The sequence below is a fragment of the Eretmochelys imbricata genome, chromosome 6 (assembly GCF_965152235.1).
Source record: "Eretmochelys imbricata isolate rEreImb1 chromosome 6, rEreImb1.hap1, whole genome shotgun sequence".
NCBI classification, from domain to species: Eukaryota; Metazoa; Chordata; order Testudines; family Cheloniidae; genus Eretmochelys; species Eretmochelys imbricata.
In genome coordinates, this window is record NC_135577.1 from 32,553,037 (window position 1) to 32,579,655 (window position 26,619).

Sequence of the window (26,619 nt, forward strand, 5' to 3'; positions counted from 1 at the left end):
CAATAAGATCCAAAAATAGCCTGCAAAAGAGAGGGCCCAAGAGCCTTAGTTTTGAGGAAGAGTCTCCTGCCAAGGAGAAAAGCCACACAGATAATCTAATGACCACAATTAATACCATTATCTGTAAACTAGATTCTTATCTATGCCACAGATTAGGCAGCTGCTTTTGTGGCATACTGAAATGTTTTCCCTTATTTTCCTAGGTCTTCAGGAATGTGTTAGATATTATAAGGAAAGGTCCAGGTTTTCGAATTACATGTACAACAATGTGCTGTCTATATCTGTTGTCATCTAAGATTTAAAAAAAGAAAATTTACTTCAAAGTAATTCTTTTGATCTTTGCTGAAATGCAACTGTAAGAAGTTTCCTTTCCCAATGTGCTCTAAAATGCTATGTAGAATCAAAAAATCATCCACTTCCTGGGATTTAGGTTTCTTAACAACACCGTTCCACTCAAGACTTCTCCCCAAGCTTGTCTACACATAAGAATTGCAGGTCACCTAGACCAGTGTCAGCTGAATTGAAGTAACATGTTCCCAGTAGGATTAACATATGGTTAACATCATGGAATTTCAAGCAAACTATGCCAGACTTACAAAAATTTGGAAAAATAGAGTATCTAAGGCTACATCTTCATTTTAAAAAGATGTGATTTTACATGAAGATAAGCTGTCTCAGTGTACAACCCTAGTGGAGACAAAGCACTGTTTTTACTTTGACGTAGCTAGTTATATCAACCCCATATGGGGAAACAGGGCTGCTGATGTTAATTATGTTACCCTTCTTTTTCCAGAGAAAATTAGTCTCTCTAGTCAATGGGAGATATTAAAGGTGACAGTAATTGTGTATGAAACAGGTTTAGCAAAAGCAGTGAAAAAGGAGTCTTTATTAGGGATTCAGATTTTTAGAGATCTGAAGAGGAGGATTAAAACTATTAATTAAATACAAACATGGTGACATAGAACTACATAGTCTTTCAGACAAACCCAAGATAAATCCTTCAGCAAAATCTAGATCTTGGATTTGAGCATTTTTAATAATATTTTCTGAAAATTCTTTCTATACTGAAAAACATTTATTGAAAATTCAACCAGTTTCAAAGGTTCCTTCCTATCTTTTCCTTTGCTTAATTAATATTTCTTTCTGCACAATCTGTGTTTTTTAAAACCAATTAACTTTGAAAACATAAAATCTAACCTAATTTTAAAAGAATAATTTAAGTCTTGAATTGCCCCCAAATAACTTCTCCTTATTAAACACTTATATTGTGGTGGCACTAGTGGCCAACCAGCTTGAAGCCCATTGTACTAGGCACTATGAAAACATATTGTAAATGACAGTCCATACCCCCAAAAGCCAACATAATTGTGGAAGGAGAATGTTTGTCTAGTGGAAGATACTACTTCTGGAAGTTGAGTAGCCTCTATGGCCACAGAAAATAAGGAAGACTCTGATAGGAACTGATATATGAAAGTTTCCATATTACTGTGGTCCTAAAACTCTTTGGGTATTCCTAATAGATCAGTGAAATGTCCTCTCTTTTTTTACCACGATACCCCCCTGTATTTTTTGTTTACGTATTAGTAGTATGATAGCAAAGAGGTGGCGTGGGCGGGGGGAGGGGGAGAAGGGCGAGGTAAGGATATATTTCCTCAAGGCTTTGAAAAAGGCTAATAGCTTTAAATGCCCACAAAGAAGGAAAAAGTGTTACTGCAAAAACAGGCAACATTTTATGCTAAGTATCAAAAGATTGAAATATACCAGATTTATTTTAGCTCAGTACCATAGCTATGGAATATTATACACTTTAAAAATATATTATACAGCAATCCCAAAGGCAAACACTAAATTATTATTCACCAATTAAAAACTTATTCTGGAGTAAAGGACATTAAAACAGTAACTGACACCACCTGCATTGGTGAGGGATGCAGAAAATGAACCACACTTCCCCCCACACACACACTTGCACTGCTCCTGAAATCACTTCAGTAGCAGAGCCAATCAGCAGGGCCCAGGCAACACTCCAACAGTAGTAATAGTGGTATCGGGGGAAGAATCAGCTAATCATTCTCCATCACCACCCAAGTCCTTTTATGTTTGTTTGGAAAGGGCTAAAATAATATGTCTAAATTTGTCCCTGTGGATTGCAATGCCTGCAAGAAGGCATATCTTTCTCATTTTCCAAATGGGAAGAAATAGAAATTGACCCTTCTTCAGAATAAGATCTCAAAAATGTTTCAATCCTCTCAAGATTTTTCCTCAGTTTTTTATTTGCTTTTGGTGGACCTGGCTGCCAATTTCTCAGATGAAGTGACAGAATAAAAGATCTCCTTTATATTAAATTTCTTAGAGAAGGAAGGTTGAATGCAAGGAACATAAATACACTTCTCAGATAGGGTTTTACCCAGGTAAACAATTATTTCTGGGAGCAGCTTTGTTGAGTGGGCACTTACCTCAAGGACTGCAGCATTGATCTTGCCTTCGTAAGTCCTGGACTCATCTGTCTAGCTCTGCTGTGGAAAGGGAGCTTGGAGAAGAATGCCACTCGTTGTTTTTTACTAGGTCTGATGCACCGACATAATACCCTGATGTCTCCCACAGTCAAAGGAAGAAATGGGTCCACTGAGGGAGCAGAGTTTACAGCCTGGTTCCATCCATAATGCAAGGCAGGCAGTGAGGAAAACGGAGAACTCAGTGAAGAGAAAGACTATGGGAAACCACTTGGCAGGAAAGAGTCTTGTTAATTTGTTTGGTTAGAATACCTGTCTTCAAACAGAGAGAGAACCCATCTGTTCAAAATGAAGGCTTTGCTAAACAGAAATAACACTATAAAATGTTCTTCATCTTACGTTTTGTACAACATCCAGCACAGTAGCGGCTAAGTGATTCCCAGGTAAATAATATTTACATAGTGAGGATCCTAGTGAGCTTCATGGAAATATCTGCACTTTCCTCTTCCCTGGTTGGAGGAGACTCTGGTTTGATTAAATAAATATTTGGGGAGAGTTGGTTTGATGTCTTTTTGGTATTTTAGAGGTTTGTTTGTTTTACATCTATGCAATTATGATGGGAAAGCTTTCTCAAAGAAAAAGAATCTGAAGAGTTCCCTAAAGGTGGGTAACCTCCACCTTGGTCCAAGTTCCTATGGGGACCTCACTTCATAATTAGGATTCCCTCAAATGACAATCTAGCTATTATGTGCTTTGTACTGGGTTTTGTGAGCTGCACTGTATCAGAGCAGCACAGCTGTCTTGGTGGTCATGAATTAAAATGTTACTGGGTTGTAATTAATTGATGGCCTTGAACCGACACCAGAAGTGGACTGGGAGCTGAAGGATGGAATGAAATGTGAGAATGCTATGCTCATACTAGCCTAGCCTGCCTTACCTGATCATTTATTATTGCTGATGGCAGCATAGCCAGTATTCTGATTCCTCCTTTTGTTGGGTGAGTAAAACCACGTCCTTCACTTTTTATTATAGCCATGCTTGCAAATATGACTTGATCTGGCCTTTAGTAATGATGTCATTACCTCCATTTGTTTCCTGATCTCAGTAATCAAAATATTTTTTTGGAAATCTATGAACAGAATGTACAATGTAAATGCACAATCAATAAATGTCAACTTATATTTGCTAAATTCTATTACCGGTAGAAATATTTGGTGGGAACACTGCTTAGGTGTTACAAAAGATGTGGTGGTAGCAATGATGGCAGTCACAGGGGAATTTGGCACTGACTCTGTATAATAAATAACACAAGTGTCTGAGACAAAAACAGCTCAGAGCTCCCATTTCTAGTCATTTAGATTGGCCAACTGTACAAAATTAAATTAAAAATCCTTGGTAACAATGGTTTACACTAAGTTTATCTTTAAAAGATTACATTTTTTTTACCCAACTGAGATGAAGGTATAAACACAGATAAATGTAGATACAGTCTGCAAGATCAACAAAAACCAAATGTCTGGATTTATTCACTGTGCAGAATGTAAAGACTTGTTTGGTATTAAAAGGTACTCATTTAAAATGAGTGTAGTTTACTGTTTGCATAAGAAAATTACATACTTGCAGCTTAACTAGTTTATGCAGTTTCTTTGCACTTATCCTTACAGTGATACTTGTCCTGATAATAACTTCTGTGGAATGTTTAGACTTCTCACTTAAAAAACTTAAACCCCTATGTATTCTGTAATACAGTAACTGTATTTACACTGCTGTGGGGTATTACAAATACATAGTAGTCATGTTCTGCATTCTATATGTACTGGCCAGGATGTAAATCTGATTAAACGTGTGTATTATGATGTGTGTATTATGGAAAATGAAAGATTAAAGTGCACTAAAATATGGGACATATGGAGATGGTGACATTCCAATGACAACACTGTAATACATTCTTTATTCAATGTATACATGTTCTTTCAAAACAGTAGTAAAAAGTTTTTCAGTTGTTTATCTCTAGCATGAGTGGTTTACACTATGTGTTGTGGTATGTATTTATGCATGATTTATAAGGGCAGGGAAAATGTACGCTTGCCATTTTGAAACAATAGCTTTTTTTAAAAAAAACCCAAACTTTAATTCTCCTGAAGTTTTACATACAAAGAATAAATGAATTATGATCTTATTTTCCTCAAAAAATTAACATCTTACATTGGTGCAGGATTTTAAATTATATAAAATCTGCTGTGTGGTAAATTAACATGTTTTTTAACATGAATCCTGAGTAAGAGTGGAACATATAGCATTATTGACTAAAAATAAAATCCCTTCATGATTAAAATTGAACAGTTTTTATGTTCTACCACAGAACAGCAAGGCAATATATAACGAGAGCCTTGTATTCAACAATGTCATGAATACCCATTGCAAACCTGAATATTTTCAGCAAAAATAAAATGGCAGATTATGCACAACAGTAAAAAGCATCAGAAATAGATGCACCTGGGATTTTTTTTTTTAACCACAAAAATTAGAATTTAGCTTTTGTTTCACAGTCATCAAATGGTTAAACCAATCTGAGATAACTGCATTAGGTAAACCATTGCACTGAGTAGAGACCCCCAATCAGGCTTGTACTGCAACATTAATATTGGTTTTCATATAGGCACAGACTTCCTTTTTATATTCATGTTCAAAAACAACATGAAGTACAAATCTCAAAATATTATTAGGATCTACCCAACATTTCCACATAAGCAAAAAGTTCTGGCCACTTTGGTAAATGAAGTTACTGAATTTTTTTAGAACTGGAGGTACCTCATGGAAAATAAGAGCTCTGAATTCAGCAAGGCAGCATTATATCAAGGTATTTGTACACCAAGAAGGGCAGGGAGAACTTTGCATCATGGTATACGATATTCAATCTTTGAATAAAGTTTTATATTCCATGTGGTGAAAGTGCATAGGAGTGAGATTCTGCTAGAGCAGCAAGAATCCTCTCACAGTATTAAGGCCTTTCAACTGCATGTTAACTGTGTTAGTCTATAGTCAGCACAGTGAAAACTGAATATATGCTTTCTGCTATTATACTGTACATCAGTCTGAAGTCTTCTCAACATGATTTCTCCTCTCCTAACTGTCGTTCCTCTTCTTCATCTGCTTCCTCAATAACCTGAATTTCATCTGTTTGAGGTAAGGATGAGTTATCTGGCTGCAGTTTACTCCCTTCAGCTTTATTTTTTTCTTCTTCTTCAATCACATTCTTCCATATTTTGTGATTTTCACTCAGATGGTGCATTAGTTGGCAAAATATTCGCCTTCTGCCTTTTTTTCTTTGTAGTTCTGTAAAATTACAAACATACTTTTTTCATTTGCTAACCACAATCAAATACAGGATAATTATATTCTCTGTTTATCAAACCCAGATGCTACTCTGTAAACCAGGTGTAGGTTTGAACTCAACATAGCAAGAAAGAAACGGATGCTCCATCACAGCAAATATTGACATTCTATCTTTAATATCAAGTCCCTAAAGAAATTGGAAGAATTAAGTAACTTCTATCTGAGGTTGCAAAACCCTTTCTAATTTTAATTCAGCATTAATTGCAGGAGATAATTTTATTCTTGCTTTCATACAAGTAGCCAAAGTGAATGGGCAAAAATAGATAATTATGATGTATAAGTTCAACCAAATCCATTAAAAAATCCTATGCGTATCTTAACTTACTTTGACCAAAATCATCTTCCATTTCTTCATCTTCACTCTCCAATTCTTCTCCATTTTCATCTTCAGCACTTTCTATATCATCCTCCTCTTCATCAAGCCACTGGCCTGGAAGCAAGCCAGCTGCATCACAGGAATTACAAAGGGGGCCAACTATGTGAGTAATAAAAGATTCTTGTAATTTTGCAAGTTGAGGAGAAGAACGGTCCATGAAGGGGCTAATAGGTAATCCAAGGCTTGCTTCTTCATCACCCTGAAAATTTTAGAAATTCAAAATTACTTTTAAACTCAGTTTTTAAAAACTGACTAGACACTGAATTGATGGTGTCTTCTTTTCTTAAAGAGAAATTAATTTTTTGAAAAGCTACTCTTTAGCTAAGATTACTTAATAAATATGGACAGATACTAGACAATCTGGGCACTATCATGCATGAGAATAAGGGGGAGTAAATTCTCCCTTCACTTTCCTGTGTGGCATCAATGGGTCACTGCTCTTGGCATAATGGGGAGATGTGGCTCTGAGGGGTCATTGCTTCTCCCCCTGTATAGGTGGGCACAGAGGGGCAGATCTTTGACTCCAATTGCTTAGCTCATGTATATAGGAAATGGGAAGATAATCTGCTACTGATAAAAAATAGTACTAAATTACTTCCTCCCAGGAGAGAAGCAGGGGAGAGAAGAAAAGGAATTGTGACTCTCTGCAAAAGAAAAGAAAGATTCTTGTAATTTTGCATTTTGAAGAAAAGAACAATCCACAAAGAGGCAAACAGGTAACTCTAAGGCACAGTTTCTTCCCTTAGCTCTTTTTTGAAGCAGCATTGTTTTTGTACACAGGACTATACCTAATGGCACAAACTAGCCAATAGGGTCTTTAACTTCTGTCCAAAAACCTTGCCAATTTTTGTAGTTTTACAATTACATTTTTCAAGTTTCCTGCTGGAACTGGAAAAATGACTATTGAGGCAGATAGGAGTACTGCAATTGATTCCGCATAGCAGTAAAGAGTTGGGTGAGTCCATGTGAATGTTCTGTGGGGTACTGGTTTCCATTATGACCTGTATGTCATCTTTGTTGTTGCTAAACAAACAGAACTCAGAGACAAAATCCAGCAATTTTCTCTGTATTTTTGGGCGGGGTCCCAGGTATGCAGCTTCTGCAACACTGTCACTGATGTTAATGAAACACCTGTTGAATTGAAGTCTGAAATATAATTTATGTGGCTATAAGTACATGTTTCACCAACTCCATGTCTTTTTGGACTATAGATTAAAAGGTCTACTTGTTAGCCTCTAGAAATTGGTCAACAGCAGAAAGTATGTTACTCCAGAGATTATAATTACAGTTGGCTACAACTTTGTAGTAGCTCATGTTTAGAACTTCTGCTAATTAAGATTTCATGTCCTTTTCATCCAGCTTCTGTTCATACTTATTAGGATGAGGCAAAACTGAAGGGCTTTCCACCCATATTCATCATAGGATTCAAGGGATTACCATCTGATTTCTGGTTACTTAATAAAGGTAGCTACACCTCCAAGCACAGGCTGGTTGAGCCTACAAATACATAGGGGGGATTCCTCAAGTGCCAGGTTATAAGAAGGGTCACTCTTCCTGTGTGTTGCAACTGCATGATATCTAACAGCTGATAGAATTTTTCCTGGATAAAAGACAACAGAATATTCAGATTCCATGCCAGGCACTGTATTAGCTCCTTAAAGCCGCAATGCTACTCCCACCAAAGTCAATGATAAAATTCCTAATGACTTAATAGATAATAAATGAATTGAATCCCCACATCATCTGCTCTTCTAAAAACTCTTATTAGTAAGGCAGACCTACAGGTAAACTGAAGCTTGAGACTCATCATTCATCAGTTGAATGCTGATGTCCTTCCCTCACTCTTTGTGAGCAAGGATAAGAATTAAAAAAGAAAAGAAAATTAAAAAGCAGCCCAGTTCCTACTACTTGCTTCGTAGGAGTGGATTAGCTGAACATTTCCCCCAAACCAGACAATTACCTAGAGAATGTCAGGAACCACTGGAGAACAGGTGCTGAAGAAGCCCTTTGAGCTCACTGCTTTGATATAGCAGAGCACCAGGTGGAAATTATAGACTTTAGTCCAAAGGGAATGGTTCAAGTACCAGATAGCTTCACCAGAACTGTTCAAGTAAACATCTCCAGATATGTGATTAAAATCTGAAAGGGAAGAAATGCAGTCTGATGCAAAGATGATGCAGAGTTACCATCTAACTCAGATGAAGTGCTGAATACAGAGCACACTTGCTTTCCATTTGATGATGAGAGCTCAGGTCCTGAAGAGGTGTTGATGATGCACAGGTAAATGGTGGACTTCAGAGTGAAATCAGAGAAGAGGAGGTTACTTACCTGTAACTGGAGGTTCTTTGAGATGTGTGTTCCCTCTGTATTCCAGAGAGGGTTACATATACACACCATGTGCCTGTAGTCGGAGAATTTTGAAAGAAATGTCCATTGGTCCATGTATGTGCCCTGGCTCACCTCGTGCTTCTATCCAAGGTGATAAAGGGTAGGGCAGTCTGACTGAGTCTCCAGTTCCTTTTAACCATGAATTTGACAGATCCGACCGAAGCAGAGGGGAAGGAGGACAGAAAGTGGAATACAGATAGGGACCACACACCCCAAAGAATCTCCAGTTACAGGTAACCTCCTCTTCTTCGAGTGATGATCCCCAATGTACTCCACAGAGGGTGACTGACAAGCAGTACCTAAGTTGGAGGAGGGTGTGAGGATGAGGGGAGAGGCTGTTCTAGATTTGATTTTGACAAATAGGGAGGAACTGGTCGAGAACTTGAAAGTGGAAGGCTGCTTGGGTGAAAGTGATCATGAAATGGTAGAGTTCATGATTCTAATGAATGGTAGGAGGGAGAACAGCAAAATAAAGACAGTGGATTTCAAGAAGGCAGACTTTAGCAAACTCAGGGAGTTGGTAGTTCCCACAGGAAGCAAGTCTAAGGAGAAAAACAATTGAAGACGGCTGGCAGTTTTTCAAAGGAGACATTAAGGGCACAAAAGCAAACTATCCCATTGCGTAGGAAAGATAGGCTTAACCAGGAGATCTTCAATGATCTAAAAATCAAAAAAGTGTCTTACAAAAAGTGGAAACTAGGTCAAATTACAAAGCATGAATATAAACAAACACAAGCATGTAAGGACAAAATTAGAAAGGCCAAGACACAAAACAAGATCAAACTAGCTAAAGACATAAAGGGTAACAAGAAAACATTCTACAAATACATTAGAAGCAAGAGGAAGACCAAGGACAGGGTAGGCCCATTACTCAATGAGGGGGGAAAAACAGTAACAGAAAATGTGGAAATGGCAGAGGTGCTTAATAACTTCTTTGTTTTGGTTTTCACTAAGAAGGTTGGTGGTGAAATGCCAGTGAAAACGAGGTAGGAACAGAGGCTAAAATAGGGAAAGAACTAGTTAAAAATTACTTAGACAAGTTAGATGTCTTCAAGTCACCAGGGCCTGATGAAATACAACCTAGAATACTCAAGGAGCTGACTGAGAAGATATTTGAGCCATTGGTGATTATCTTTGAAAACGCATGGAAGACCGGAGAGATTCCAAAAGACTGGAAAAGGTGAAATATAGTGCCGATTTATAAAAAGGGAAATAAGGACAACCCGGGGAATTACAGACCTGTCAGCTTAACTTCAATACCCAGAAAAATTATGGAGCAAATAATGGAGCAATCAATTTGCAGACACAGATAATAAGGTGATAAGTAACAGTCAGCATGGATTTATCAAGAACAAATTATGTCAAACCAACCTAATAGCTTTCTTTGACAGGATAACAAGCCATGTGGTTAGGGAGGAAATGGTAGACATGGTATATCTTGACTTTAGCAAAGCTTTTGATACTGTCTCTCATGACCTTCTCATAAACAAACTAGGGAATTGCAACCTAGATGGAGCTACTTTAAGGTGGGTGCATAACTGTTTGGAAAACCATTCCCAAAGAGTAGTTATCAGTGGTTCACAGTGGTTCACAGATTAGGCCTCAACTGTGCCAATTCTGGGCACCACATTTCAGGAAAGATGTGGACAAACTGGAGAAAGGCCAGAGAAGAGAAAAGGTCTAGAAAACATGACCTATGAGGAAAGACTGAAAACATTAGGTTTGTTTAGTTTGGAGAAGAGAAGACTGAGGGGGACATGATAACAGTTTTCAAGTTCATAAAGGCTGTTACAAGGAGGGAGAGAGAAAAATTGTTCTTCTTAACCTCTGAGGATAGGACAAGAAGCAATGGGCTTAAATTGCAGCCAGGGCGGTCTAGGTTGGACATTAGGAAAAACTTCCTAACTGTCTGGGTAGTTAAAAACTGGAATAAACTGCCTAGGGTGGTTTTGGAATCTCAGTCATTGGAAATTTTTAAGAGCAGGTTAGACAAACACCTGTCAGGGATGGTCTAGATAATACTTAGTCCTGCCTTGACTGCAGGGGATTGAACTAGAAGACGTCTTGAGGCCCCTTCCAGCCCTATGATTCTATTATATTCATTGCCTGAAACCTGTCTATGGACAGGTATGCTCGTGCCATGGTTTAGGGTACCCCTTATGAAATCTAGCGATTGCGTGGGTTGAGGATCACTTGTTGATGTGGATGCTGACTCCCAGTGAAAAAAGGTGGCTGAGTAACAGAGAGGCTGATGTGTGGGCTTCCTGTTGGGAACTGGCAGCCAAGAATCAGTTGCCAAGGTACGGAAAAACCAGAAAATCTAACACCTGATGTGAGCTGCTAGTATGGAAAATACTTCAGTGAAGACTCTGGGAACGGTAGCTAACCCAAAGGCAAGTACCCTGTTTTGGAAATGGTTGTTGCCCACCATAAATCTGAGAAAACATCTGTGGGTGGTGTGAATATCTACATGGAAGTAAGCATATTTCATATTGAGTGTCATGAACCACAATGCCTTTCTCTAAGGATGATATTATTGCTGCCAAAGTGACCATACGAAACTTGAGTTTATGGATAATGCGATGAGGTGGCAGAGATCGAGGATTGGTCTCCAACCACCTTTTTTCTTGGGTATCAGGAAGTAAGTTGAGTAGAACCCTGTTCTTTGATATTGTAGAGGAATGTGTTCTATTGCTCCCTGCTGTCATAAGGAGTTCACCTCTTGGACAAGAATACTGTTGTGAGAGTGGTCCCTGAAAGGGGGCGAGAGGTTTGGAGGAGGTAGTATTACAAACTCGATCATATAGCCAGGGTTGATGATATTCAGCACCTATTTGTCTGTTGTTATAGACTTTAAGTGTGGAAAAAAAAGCGCTAAATGACCCCCAAAGAGAGTGGAAGTGTCATGAGATGTTAGGATTGGTGGTTGGCGGCGCTCAAGCTTACCCAACATGATTCATCCTTTAGAAACCAAAATAATTTAAAGCAGTAACAGAAGGAATAACCCCCAAATAGTAAATGCTTTGTAACCCCCAAATTTATAATTTATCAACAACCAGTTATATTTTTTTAAAAATAATTCTTTCCATACCTACCTGCTCATAGAATTCATTAACAATGCCTTCTGTCCATTTCAGGTGCAGATCTCTAACTTTTGCAGGGCCGTTAATATCTGCCAATTTGATACATATTTGACAAACTAGCAGGCGGTCATTCTCATTGTTCCATTCTATACCATGACTGTTTAGATCATTGGCCTGTTTGAACAACATAATTTTTTAACAATGTTGGATACTCTTGTAAAGAAAATCTATATATCACTTTATTACACTTTTAAGTCTTTGCAGAATATTACCCTTTTGTGTTAATTTTTCTGTAATACTTTGTCTTGTGTAATCACAAAGAGCTTTTTTTTTTAAATGAAGATAACAGATGTTACCACAAGCAGATAACTAGATGGGAGATAACTTTTTTGAGGTTTAAAGAAACTGTAATTAATTGAAAAAGCAGTAATTATGTGCTATCAGTTTCCCTTCTTTATAGGTTTGTACTGCAGTAAGTGTGCACAGTTATTGCACTGTAATACTAACAGTAATTAGTATATTATCTTTATTCCCCATTTTTCAATCTTTAAAAGATATTTTCCACTTAAGATCATGATTTTCATATATATAGACTGAACTGGTTTAATTCTTTTCTTAATCTACTGGCAATCTATAGTTGAAATCTAGAAAATGGATACCTTATTTCATGACTGAATGCTAATTTAGGATGTTTATTTCTCCTATTATGTGCAAAACAGAGACACTGTAATGGGTATTAAATACATGCATGCAGAGGATATTCTGATTCTTAAAAACTAATACTTTAATGAATAACAGTTTTGAAGGTTTCTACCAATAAATTTCAGAGTAGCAGCCGTGTTAGTCTGTATTCGCAAAAAGAAAAGGAGTACTTGTGGCACCTTAGAGACTAACAAATTTATTTGAGCATAAGCTTTCGTGAGCTATAGCTCACTTCATCGGACTTCACTGGCATCCGATGAAGTGAGCTGTAGCTCACGAAAGCTTATGCTCAAATAAATTTGCTAGTCTCTAACGTGCCACAAGTGCTCCTTTTTTTCCTACTGATAAAGGAAATATAAAAATGGGATGTATTAAGTGTCAGAGTGGATTCTATACTCGTACTTTAGGGTATGTTCACCAGTTTGATTTTTAAAAGGTTGTAAGTACCCTCAATTATGTAGCACATGCTTTAGCTAGGTCTTCCTACTGGTGTGCTGACATTTACAGTTCAAAGTTCTTTAAATTTATCCTATTAAAAGCAATAAACATTGAGCAACAATGCTGATAATAGTATGATCTCATAAGCAGCTATGCGCAGGCATTAACTTGTGTAACAAACCTTGGCATTAAATTCAGCAAGGAAATCAAAATGTTTCTTGAGATCTGTGGCAAGGATTGCTTCGATCACTAAGAAACGAAACCGTTTGAATTCCACATGATCAAGATTAGGTAGAAAGTTGTATTCTGGTCGAGATAAAAAGAGATTCCATGCAGAAGCAGCATGATGGTTTTCTAGGACTGATCTGTCATTGTAGAGCACAGCCTACAAAGAAATGAAAAACAAACAGGCGATTTAAGATTCAAAATTAAAAGAGGAAAAGTGTAAAGGCTAAATAATGACATTTTCGTTTAACATGGGTGGTAACTAAAACACTAAGTTGCATTCTAGTTCTGAAGGCTGAACTGAACAAAAGTCTTCTTTGTAGGGAAGGGAAAAAAATGCACAGGGAAAAAATAATCAGACCAGTCTTATTTTTATTCCTGAAAATATTACTGTAAAATTATTACTAAGAAAAACATTTATATAAATATAAAATATGCTTCATATGTCACTCCACTTGTTGCTGCAGTGAATATAAACTAATATGTCTGCCTGATGTGGACGAGGGTGTGAAAGAAGATGCAGAACAAAAGCTTAATATATCAAGGCAAACATTTTTTTAAAATATATTTACATTTAGGTTTTATATTTTAACTAATTTTTTTTATTTTACCTTTAAAACAGTACTCCTAAGTGAAAAGGTGATTAATTGGCTTTTTTAAATGAATTATTGGCCAGTTTACAATAGTCCTCTCTGGTGCCTCCTTATAGAATAACTACCATTTGTAAAAAAAAAAATGATCAGACGATCTGCTTATGCTCTAGCTTAATCCCTAGCCAGCAATTACTAAAATTGAAGCTTAGCTGGGAGGGGGGGGGGATCAATATTCTGGCAAGACAAGCTTTATGTGTAGTGGTCAAATTCTGAACAGGCAATGTTACATTTTTGAATGAAGGAGCTAGCATAACTGTAACCAATCCACAACTAATTAAATTAATAACATGTACATAAATACAGTTCAAGAAAAAGCCAAAGCCCTCTATAGGAAAGCAACTAGACATATTAATTCATTTTAACAATGTGAAGTCTGTTGTATGGACCAAAGAATCATTCTCCCAAAACCAAGTAGAGTAAAGTTTCTATAGTTGAATCACATTTATATGAACTAAATTAGCAAAGGATATAAGGTAATATGCAATGCAATTTTTTAAAATTTGGGCTTGCCCCATAATTTACTTCTGTAAATTGTATAAAGAAGATTTGAAAAAAAATTTATCTTGGAAATATCAAACCTATCAAGTCAGGTTTCCTTAATTTTGCTAAAGGTTTCTAAAGGTTCCCACAAGCATGTGCAATGAGTTCTAACAACTTAACTGAAGGGGTGGGATGCTGAGTTTTCAACAAAGGCTTTGTTACCTCAACATGTTCAGTCAATGGAGTTAAATGGGTGAAGGGGAAAAAAAAGTTTTAAACAGTCTTTTGGCCAGTGGCATATCAACTATTAGAAAGGCAGTGGCTTAATTTGTAGATGGCAGCATGGTGCTCTACTTCTTGTGACATGCAGTCAGTGGTAGATTTTGTGAAAATCTGGTACTTTAAGATTACATATATTGCACCCTGCTTGGTGCTCTATATGCCCAAACAGTGCACCCCCATCTAGATGGCTATTTTTAGCAGGGTAATGTCCTGCTGCCACCCCACTGCTGGGCCTTTCCCCACTGAAGTGAAAGACTCTGGCAGCAGAGATAGGCTTCTGTGCGGGAAGCAGCAGGGAAAGGCTCTGGCAATGGGGAGCTTCCAAAGCATTTCCCCACTGCCTCCTCCCTGCTAGAACCTTTCACTGCCATGTGAAGCTATGCACCGCAACGTGGACACAGCTTGCTTTTTGCTGTGGCATGTAACTACACATACCCTCTATGTCACCATCAATAGTGTGCAACATAGATGTATGGTAAGATTTGGAATGAAAATATTCTGAATTAAATTAATATCTTGAAAACAAATGAATGTCATTTATTAGCTTCAAATATCTTCTGGTTAGTCTCTTGATTCTATTCAGGGTTCACTTATATATATGTATATGTTGTCTCTAGCTGAAATTTTATGTAAATATAGGCTTTGTCATGTGTACTCTGCTGTACTGATATCTCTATTTTCTGACATTTTTTTCTGAATTCTTCCCTTGGTGATATTCAAACAAAGCCACCAACAGACATCAATCACAGCGAAACTGAATTACTACTAATCTCTCCAGTTGATTTCCATTTCTTTCACACAATTTAGACAATCTTGAGTTTACCATCATTTCTATTATCTCACATTTTGGAGGAGTATATGGACATTGATTCAGAGCTTAAATAAATAATAGTATCTGATCTTTTACCTAGGAAATGAGCCCAAGCTGATGTTCATGCTTAATGAAATAGAAGCCAAGTTTTGATTTATTCTTTGGTAAATCTTGGATTATTTAATGCTTTTTACATATATCTTTCAGCAGCTTTGCTTCATCCAGTGCAGCTTGTTCAGATGATACACTCATGTTCATAAAAACAAGAGTTTAGGCTGTAATCTCTGCAGGACAGAGATTATCTGTTCCTCTGTTTGCATAGTGCCTAGCACAATGGGTCCCTACTCTTGGTGTGAATTCATCCTCTATGCCAGATATTGGAATCCTTTGGTCCATGACTGCATCCCAGCTGCCCTCGCACCTGCCACTCCTTCAAGGGCATAAAAGTGTGGAACAATACCAACTAGCTCTCAAGCTCCTTTGCCAACTGGAATCCACATCCACACAGATACACACCTTGAAGAGCACCAGCTACTGCAAAGTAACAGCTTTTTCTTCTTTGAGTGATTACCTATATGTATTGCACTCTTAGTGATTCCTAACTAGTGCTCACATGCTAGGAGGTGGATAATCAGAGTCCTATACAAACAACGACTGAAGAATTGCTTTGCCAAAGTAAGTGTCAGCTCTGAAAGCGTCCCTAATGACACAGTGTTTTATGAATATATGAATTGAACCATAGGTGGTGCTCTACAAATTTCAGAGATGGGGACATTTCTGAAGGAAACTACAGATCCATCTTGAGCTCTAGTGGAGTAAGCTTTTAATGTTACTGGGAGACCAATCTTCACTATTTAATAACACAGTCTGATGCGTTCTGCAATCCATTTGGACGGTTTCTAGAAAGAAACTGAGTTCTTGTGGCACCTTAGAGACTAACCAATTTATTTGAGCATGAGCTTTCGTGAGCTACAGCTCACTTCATCAGATACATACCGTGGAAACTGCAGCAGACTTTATATATACACAGAGAATATGAAACAATACCTCCTCCCACCCCACTGTCCTGCTGGTAATAGCTTATCTAAAGTAATCGTCAGGTTAGGCCATTTCCAGCACAAATCCAGGTTTTCTCACCCTCCACCCCCCCACACAAATTCACTCTCCTGCTGGTGATAGCCCATCCAAGGTGACAACTCTTTACACAATGTGCATGATAATGAAGTTAGGCCATTTCCTGCACAGATCCAGGTTCCCTCACTCCCTCACCCCCCTCCAGAAACCCACCCCCATACACACACAGACTCACTCTCCTGCTGGTAATAGCTCGTCCAAACTGACCACTCTCCAAGTTTAAATCCAAGTTAAACCAGAACATCTGGGGGGGGGGGGGAGGAAAAAACAAGAGGAAATAGGCTACCTTGCATAATGACTTAGCCACTCCCAGTCTCTATTTAAGCCTAAATTAATAGTATCCAATTTGCAAATGAATTCCAATTCAGCAGTTTCTCGCTGGAGTCTGGATTTGAAGTTTTTTTGTTTTAAGATAGCGACCTTCATGTCTGTGATTGCGTGACCAGAGAGATTGAAGTGTTCTCCGACTGGTTTATGAATGTTATAATTCTTGACATCTGATTTGTGTCCATTTATTCTTTTACGTAGAGACTGTCCAGTTTGACCAATGTACATGGCAGAGGGGCATTGCTGGCACATGATGGCATAAATCACATTGGTGGATGTGCAGGTGAACGAGCCTCTGATAGTGTGGCTGATGTTATTAGGCCCTGTGATGGTGTCCCCTGAATAGATATGTGGGCACAATTGGCAACGGGCTTTGTTGCAAGGATAAGTTCCTGGGTTAGTGGTTCTGTTGTGTGGTATGTGGTTGTTGGTGAGTATTTGCTTCAGGTTGCGGGGCTGTCTGTAGGCAAGGACTGGCCTGTCTCCCAAGATTTGTGAGAGTGTTGGGTCATCCTTTAGGATAGGTTGTAGATCCTTAATAATGCGTTGGAGGGGTTTTAGTTGGGGGCTGAAGGTGACGGCTAGTGGCGTTCTGTTATTTTCTTTGTTAGGCCTGTCCTGTAGTAGGTAACTTCTGGGAACTCTTCTGGCTCTATCAATCTGTTTCTTTATTTCCGCAGGTGGGTATTGTAGTTGTAAGAAAGCTTGACAGAGATCTTGTAGGTGTTTGTCTCTGTCTGAGGGGTTGGAGCAAATGCGGTTGTATCGCAGAGCTTGGCTGTAGACGATGGATCGTGTGGTGTGGTCAGGGTGAAAGCTGGAGGCATGCAGGTAGGAATAGCGGTCAGTAGGTTTCCGGTATAGGGTGGTGTTTATGTGACCATTGTTTATTAGCACTGTAGTGTCCAGGAAGTGGATCTCTTGTGTGGACTGGACCAGGCTGAGGTTGATGGTGGGATGGAAATTGTTGAAATCATGGTGGAATTCCTCAAGGGCTTCTTTTCCATGGGTCCAGATGATGAAGATGTCATCAATATAGCGCAAGTAGAGTAGGGGCTTTAGGGGACGAGAGCTGAGGAAGCGTTGTTCTAAATCAGCCATAAAAATGTTGGCATACTGTGGGGCCATGCGGGTACCCATAGCAGTGCCGCTGATCTGAAGGTATACATTGTCCCCAAACATGCGGGTACCCATAACTATTTCACATTTGGGGACAATGTATACCTTCAGATCAGCGGCACTGCTATGGGTACCCGCATGGCCCCACAGTATGCCAACATTTTTATGGCTGATTTAGAACAACGCTTCCTCAGCTCTCGTCCCCTAAAGCCCCTACTCTACTTGCGCTATATTGATGACATCTTCATCATCTGGACCCATGGAAAAGAAGCCCTTGAGGAATTCCACCATGATTTCAACAATTTCCATCCCACCATCAACCTCAGCCTGGTCCAGTCCACACAAGAGATCCACTTCCTGGACACTACAGTGCTAATAAACAATGGTCACATAAACACCACCCTATACCGGAAACCTACTGACCGCTATTCCTACCTGCATGCCTCCAGCTTTCACCCTGACCACACCACACGATCCATCGTCTACAGCCAAGCTCTGCGATACAACCGCATTTGCTCCAACCCCTCAGACAGAGACAAACACCTACAAGATCTCTGTCAAGCTTTCTTACAACTACAATACCCACCTGCGGAAATAAAGAAACAGATTGATAGAGCCAGAAGAGTTCCCAGAAGTTACCTACTACAGGACAGGCCTAACAAAGAAAATAACAGAACGCCACTAGCCGTCACCTTCAGCCCCCAACTAAAACCCCTCCAACGCATTATTAAGGATCTACAACCTATCCTAAAGGATGACCCAACACTCTCACAAATCTTGGGAGACAGGCCAGTCCTTGCCTACAGACAGCCCCGCAACCTGAAGCAAATACTCACCAACAACCACATACCACACAACAGAACCACTAACCCAGGAACTTATCCTTGCAACAAAGCCCGTTGCCAATTGTGCCCACATATCTATTCAGGGGACACCATCACAGGGCCTAATAACATCAGCCACACTATCAGAGGCTCGTTCACCTGCACATCCACCAATGTGATTTATGCCATCATGTGCCAGCAATGCCCCTCTGCCATGTACATTGGTCAAACTGGACAGTCTCTACGTAAAAGAATAAATGGACACAAATCAGATGTCAAGAATTATAACATTCATAAACCAGTCGGAGAACACTTCAATCTCTCTGGTCACGCAATCACAGACATGAAGGTCGCTATCTTAAAACAAAAAAACTTCAAATCCAGACTCCAGCGAGAAACTGCTGAATTGGAATTCATTTGCAAATTGGATACTATTAATTTAGGCTTAAATAGAGACTGGGAGTGGCTAAGTCATTATGCAAGGTAGCCTATTTCCTCTTGTTTTTTCCTCCCCCCCCCCCCCAGATGTTCTGGTTTAACTTGGATTTAAACTTGGAGAGTGGTCAGTTTGGACGAGCTATTACCAGCAGGAGAGTGAGTCTGTGTGTGTATGGGGGTGGGTTTCTGGAGGGGGGTGAGGGAGTGAGGGAACCTGGATCTGTGCAGGAAATGGCCTAACTTCATTATCATGCACATTGTGTAAAGAGTTGTCACCTTGGATGGGCTATCACCAGCAGGAGAGTGAATTTGTGTGGGGGGGTGGAGGGTGAGAAAACCTGGATTTGTGCTGGAAATGGCCTAACCTGACGATTACTTTAGATAAGCTATTACCAGCAGGACAGTGGGGTGGGAGGAGGTATTGTTTCATATTCTCTGTGTATATATAAAGTCTGCTGCAGTTTCCACGGTATGTATCTGATGAAGTGAGCTGTAGCTCACGAAAGCTCATGCTCAAATAAATTGGTTAGTCTCTAAGGTGCCACAAGAACTCCTTTTCTTTTTGCGAGTACAGACTAACACGGCTGTTACTCTGAAACCTAGAAAGAAACTGATTTGCCCTTTACTCTTTCAGCACAGACTATAAATAACCTAGTAGAGACTAAATGATTCTATCTAAATAAAAAGAATGAAATTTTCTTTCAGAATCACTAGCATGAGGTTTGAGAAAGAAAATAGGTAAATGAATGTTCTGATTAATATGTAAGTCAGATGGAACTTTACGTAGGAATCTTGGATGTGGCCTAAGAGAGACCTTATCTCTATGAAAGATGGTGTATAGTAGACCTGCATTAAAGCTTGAATTTCTTCTACCCGACAAGAAGAAATAATGGCCACCAAAAACTATGCTTTCATGGAAAGATGATGTAAAAAACATGCTAATGATTAAAATGGGAGACCCCATCACACTGCTAATACCACATTAAGATGCCATTTGAGGATGAGGGGGTTCTCTAATTGTAGGGAATACATGCACAAACTCCTTCAAAAGCATAGACACCACAGGGTGTGAAAATACTATGCAATTTTGAATTTGAGGATGACAGAGATATACCTGCTAGATGAACTTTCATAGAACCAATTAGAAAGTCCAGATGATTTTAGTGAGAACAGCTAGTCCACAATGAATGGAATGTCCATTAGAAAGGCTGAGACATAATGTTGTTTGCCCAAATTGGGAATTGTTTCTATTTGGCATTGTAAGTCTCAACGGAGTGCTTCATACTATTTATCAAAATATTCTAGACATATCTAGAGCAAGGCATCTTAACATCAGTTAAGCAGTTAGCATCCAAGCTGCAAGGGGCAAAGATTGTGGGCCTGAATGAGGGGTCTTCCCATTGTCTTCAGAGATCAAATCTGAAACTAGTGGAAGCATTACTGAAGTCTGTATCGACAGCCTCAGTAGCTCTGGGAACCAGAATTATCTGGGTCAGTCTGGTGCTTTTAATATCAACATTGCTCCATCCTGCTTGAGTTTTCTCAGAGTACACGGTATTAAAAAAAAATTGGTGGGTAAGCATACATCGGGCCCTGAGACCATGGTATTAGGAAAGCACCTGCTAGAGACCCTTGACTTGACGCCCTCTTCATCAAAAAAATGTTGCTTTCTCCTTTCCTGCACTCCCCCCATTTCTTTGGTAAACAAGTCCATGACTGGGTGACCCTTCTTCTGGAAAATCTGTTGAATAATTGAGTTCTTAATAAACCATTTGTAAGGGTGTTCATTAGTCCTGGTAGATAAACAGCAGTGACAGGTACTTGATGATGGATATTCCAACAGCTGGATCACTTTCTGACGTAGAGCAGATGATCTGGCTCCTCCCTGCCTGTTTATATAGAACACTATAACGGTGTTGTCTACCATGACCTGTATAGAATTGCTCTGGATTAGAGATAAGAATGCAGAACATGCCAGATGAAACACACCAAGTGCTTCAGTCAACCTCTTAGGAAGCTTCTGAAATGTTCTTTAGTCATCTGGAGGAGTTGATGAAGATGAATCTACAGCCTCATCAGGTGAATACAATGATATTGCAGGAGGAGGAACATCAGTGCGATGAACCTGTTCCTCCTCAGAATAGTGGAGCTGCTGCTGAACAGGAGAAACAGGAGGCTGCTGATTTGCATGAGGTCTGGTAGATTCTACTGAAAAAAGTGACCTTGTTCTGGGCTGTGTAGATGACACACGTCTTCTTCGATTTTCAGAACCCAATATGGCCATGAGTGTGGATCACAGGCAAACTGCTTGGGAGGCCAGGGAGGGGTATACCAATGTGAGTATCACCATATGTCTTCCTTATTTCTGCCTGAGCCACAGAAACCCCACCAGGTGTGAAAAAGGCTGGGGAGTACAAAGAAGAACTCTCTTTACTTTCCCCTGAGGGTGATGAAGAAAAAGAATAATCCCCTCTTCATAGGGGGAGATATTTTAACAGGAGTCCCAGGGTGGTCTGTTCCTGAATCCTTCAACAATAGACCAGAAGAAATGCCTTGTACTGACTTGTTAGCCGACCCAGTACTGACAGCAGTATTATGACTATTGTGCCAGTGTGGGACTCTGGGAAATCTGACAGTATTAAATTCCTTGGTGCCATAAAGTTATGTGCTGCCATGTGCTGCTCCTGCCTTCTGCCTTGGAGCTGCCCCCAAAGCCTCCTGCTTGCTGTGCGGGAGGAGGGGGGAGGAGAAAAAGGGGTCCTAATATCAGGGTGTCCCCCTCCCACCTACTCCTGCACCCCGCTTACCCCATTTCCATAGAGCAGGGAGTGGACACACAACAGGGCTCAGGACGGAGGGAGCTTCCTGGCAGCAGTTTCTGTCTCAACTTGCTGACCTACTTAAAAAGGTAGTGTACTTAGAATAGGATCAGCATACTTAAAGGGGCAATGCGCATCTCTCTCTCTCTCACACACACACGGTGTATGTCTCTGTCTGCCATGCTGTCTCCCCTTCCTCCATTTCTGCTGCCCTGTAGAGTGTGAGGCTACATTAATAACAATGGGCTAACCCTTGAGGGCTCAGCTGATTGCTAGTTCATCATTTAGCAGTAAGGCATTCCCTAGGAAATATCCCACCCTCTGACTTCATCACCTCAACCAAGCTTCACAATCATCATCGCTGTGTACCAGTATTAAATTGTTTATTTAAAACTTATACTCACTCTCTCTCTCTGTATGTGTGTGTCTAGTCTTTTGTCTGGTGAAAAAAATTTCCCTGGAACCTAATACCCCCATTTACATTAATTCTTTTGGGGAAATTGGATTAGTTTAACATCGTTTCGCTTAAAGTCACATTTTTCAGGAACATAACTACAACGTTAAGCAAGGAGTTACTGTACTGCAGACTCAGTATGGATAACATTACCAAAGGGTGCAAACCTATCTGCTTTAGGTTGTCAGCTGAAGGACCTGTAAGGGACTGGGTGTAGGCAGTCTTGCTTAGTGGTCGCAGCTGAGCTGAAGTCTGCCCACCAGGGATGGAAATCAACGGGCCAGAGTCAGAGGAATCGCAATGCCAGATTCCATAAACAAGAGTCAGGATCAGAGTCAGGCTGGTGTCGGAGGCCAGATAGCAGAGGTAGTACCAGGTTAGAATCAAGAGTCAGGAATCGGGGTTGAAGTCAGGCTGGAGTCAGAGACCAGAGATCAGGACATGAGGCAAAGTCCAGTTTAGTAACAGGCCAAGGTCTGTGTGGTTGCCCAGACACTTCTTGGGACAACACCTGGGGTTAAGTAGGGGCACTTGGCCAATCAGAGGGCTGCAGGGTACTGTCTTTCTGGGTATTATGGATGGTACTTCCTGTGGTGCCTATTCTCCACAGTGCTCCTTGACTGTACTTCTGCAGGGTGTTCCGGTGGCATTGTGGGAATATTGGCCACCGCAGGCTCTGCAGACCCAGGTTCTAGGTCCCAGGTCCTTACAGGACTATATTTATGCCTTGAACTACCCTTAGCAGAGACCTGATAAGGAGATTTTTCTCTCCTTTTCTTCGAAGGCTTTCTGAGAAGGTGGCCACTCCTTATGTTTCCTTAAGGAGTGATAGTGAATCCTACCCTTGCCTGATGACTATTTTGGAGAAGAGCCTTTGCTGAAAGAGTACAAGTGGTAGACACCTAAGGCATGGTAGCTGCAGGTGCAATTTTAGAGGAGGAAGTCTGTTCCTTTCTCACTTTTTGTGTTAATTTTGAAAATGAGCAACAAATAGAGGATTTGCTTGTAATATGCCCCATCCTACACAAAACAAACATTTTTAGTATGGCCATCATTCAGAGGAATGATGATGTCATATGAGTGACGGTATTCAAAATCAGGGGGTTTCTGACCAGTCACGAAGACTGAAGTCTGTATGCCAGGTAACCAAAAGCAATATAAAAAGTTACCCAACTGAAACCAAATTCTAACACTAATATAAAATTTAATGATATACAAATTTACAGTATGAAAAGTGGATAGAGTACGGATGCTGCTAATTGTTTCATCTCTCAACCTAGGGCACTTAGAAGGAACTGAGAGGTGGCTGGCCCTGCTGCATCCTTCTATGCACTTGGGCAGGGGGCTATGTGTGAGGGAAGCTATGGCAAAGACGTGGGCAAATGGCCAGTGTTGGCCGAAACATTCTGATCTCTGGTTCAGAGGGTGCCCATGTAACTCCGAAAGACCCCGGTCGTCGGCAGGGAGGATCGAACCTGGGACCTCTGGAGCTTAGTGCATGAACCTCTTCCGCATGAGCTAAAAGCTAACTGGCTGTTAGCTAAGGCTGTAGAGCAGACTTATTTTATCTCTCTAAGTGGTCTCGGTGCCACTAGATGGGACGGAACACCACACCCAGAAGGTGTATGGGTTACACCTGCACACCAAGAGTGGAATACATATAGACAATCGCTGAAAGAAGAATTCAAAATTATAACATCCTAAAAACCCCATCCAAAGTTTACAATATGACTTGTTCCAAGAATCTAGCTCCTGAATACAAACTGAATCATACTATGTTCAGACTGCAGGACGAAGACACAGAGGGGAGTGTCTGAAAAGTCTGAAGCTGAGGTAAATACACTCTTGAGATAACTTTCTGGAGGAAGGGGGGCTACTCTGGCTTGCCAAGGTCCCAAATTCCCTATCTTCTATAGGGCACTTGGGAGTCTCTCTTTTTGCTTAAACCAACTTGAAGGATGTCCACATTTTCTAAGGTGGAAGATCCCACTGTAGAAATATCTATCAACATCCACAAGAAGTTGTCCCATTCCCTTTCCATAGGGGAATCAGCTATGCTGGACCTGACATAAGTGTGGCCTAGTATATATGCCATATATATACCAACATGCCATAAAGTCCTAGGTGACTTGCATGTGAACTGTGGCTACCACTACTAAACATAATATGCTCCTGATCCCAAAAGCGAGAGTATGAAATTTGATCAGTGTCTGTCCAATAAGATGGCAAATACTGTAATACTGTTTTCTTGATCTGTTCAAGACTTAAACAGTTGAGCCTGGGAGACATCAAGTTTCTTAATATAAGAGGCAATGACATCAGCAAAAAGACTCAGTGTATTGTCTCTATGTGCTGGCAAAGAAAAACTATGCCCTGGCATTTGGACTGACACAGATAACAGAAAAGAGAATTTGTTACTTAATTAACATTGACATAGAGTACAATCACTTCATATATAAATCAAAATATAATGTATTGTTTATAGTTCAAAAGCAAACTAAGTAGTATAACATGTTTCTTTCATCTCTATGAAACAGTTAAAAATAAGGAAATATTTGATTGTTATAAAGGGGATAATTTTTTGGATGCATTCACCTGTCAAAAAACAAACATTTAGAACAAAAACTACTTTCTAAAACAAAACGTTCTTCTCCAATTTCTTGTTGGACAAAGTAAGTACTCAAAATAACAATCTGATCCCACCTCCTTAACAGGTCTATAGGACATTTGCCAGGGTAATAAAGTAAAATTTAAGACGTACAAATAAATATAATTAACTAATTTAAAAGTTTATTGCTTTTTTCCTTTCTTCCATTTTTTCTTCCACAATATATTTCCTTTTATTATTCCTGTCTCCTATTTGTTTTATTACTCTCTCTCTCATCTCTTTCCTTTTATTATGCATTTCAGTTTCTTTAAAAAGCAACATCTCCTTTCCTTTCATCTCTATTCTCAGATGTCAAGGCATCTTTGTTCTCTCTCATGTTATGTTCTCCTTTTAGCATCTCCCCAGCTTGCTCTTCAAATTCACTGATCAGTTTACATTTAAAAGGCTACCTATGCAACACAAAAGGCTAGACTAGGCTGTTTTGTTTTGAAATCATGGCAAAGAGCACCACTGACACTGGAAAGTTTAAAAAAATTGGAATATCCATAATCATAGGCTTGGCAAGTCCCAAAGGCCAGCCCTATCTGTAACATGTCCTTTGCTTAGTTGCATTCATTTATTTTATTGTTTACAAGTTTGTTACTTGAAAATTATTTTATACACACCCCCACACACCACTTTGGGATTTCTCAAGTTAAAAGGTGTTATAAAGGTAACCCCAAAGCAGTTTCCTTGCTCACCTATTAAGGGAAAAGAATGGTCTTGTGAAATGTGGCAACCAACTCCTACACAAAAAGTAGCAGATTTATAGAGTAAAATCTATGTTCATTATTTCTCTTATGTATCAGAAAGCTAGAAATTTTAATTTTTGCTTTCCAGTAAAACATTTCCTACCTGAGGTGCATTTGTAGCCACTAGAAAAGCATTTGTACGACCGGGATGATCATAATCATGCATGGCAGCTGCTACATACAGAGCCATCAACTCCAGGGCAGGAATGTTTGATGCCATGCATCCATAGTTGTCATCAACAACAGAGCAGCTCTTTGAAGAAATATAACTGACTCGACCAGGGGCAATATCACTCTCTGCATCTAGGAAAAATGAAAGCATCAAAATACAATGTTATTCAGGAATAACTTTTTCATTAGTATTTTCAAAATTACATTAAAATTCATTATACAAACACATTCTATAAATTATATTAAGATTCACAACCATCCTTGTGCTTTTTGGAGTAAATTTTGTTGTTTAAAATATTTTATAGTTAAAATGAATTGCTTATTAACGTATAAATATTTGGATGTATTGCAGTCAATCAGTTATGTGTTTCTACATAAACAGGTAATTCAGAAGAGATTTTGATGTGACTAGTGTGTAGTGAAGTGATGTAATCATCATAATACAGCTTCTCAAGAAGGAAAGATTCAGCATTTCCAACTCTTGCAAGCATGCAAAAATTCTGGCTCTCACAAGATGTTGGCAGGGTGGGAGACGGGAGAGACACTTCAACATAATGCTCTGTAACTTATAAGCAGCTGCACTAAACCAGAAGCCTAGAATCCCCATCTCTTCTAGACTGCTGCTAATATTTCTCGGCTCTTCACTA

At 39.5% G+C, this 26,619-nt stretch overlaps 1 protein-coding gene across 6 annotated transcripts in view; it reads right to left on the minus strand.

The window, feature by feature from the left end:
• The window catches only part of PDE3B (phosphodiesterase 3B), a 289,400-nt gene that overhangs the window by 41,138 nt on the left and 221,643 nt on the right, over positions 1 to 26,619 (minus strand). For all 6 annotated transcript variants that reach the window (XM_077818371.1, XM_077818374.1, XM_077818372.1 and 3 more), the window contains exons 12-17: positions 25,905 to 26,104; positions 13,018 to 13,221; positions 11,709 to 11,870; positions 6,175 to 6,424; positions 5,543 to 5,789; positions 2,457 to 2,769 (exon numbers count right to left, since the gene is read on the minus strand). In XM_077818371.1, the coding sequence (XP_077674497.1) occupies positions 5,560 to 5,789; positions 6,175 to 6,424; positions 11,709 to 11,870; positions 13,018 to 13,221; positions 25,905 to 26,104 (1,046 nt within the window). In that variant the 3' untranslated portion in view covers positions 2,457 to 2,769; positions 5,543 to 5,559. The remainder of the gene's footprint in view (positions 1 to 2,456; positions 2,770 to 5,542; positions 5,790 to 6,174; positions 6,425 to 11,708; positions 11,871 to 13,017; positions 13,222 to 25,904; positions 26,105 to 26,619) is intronic.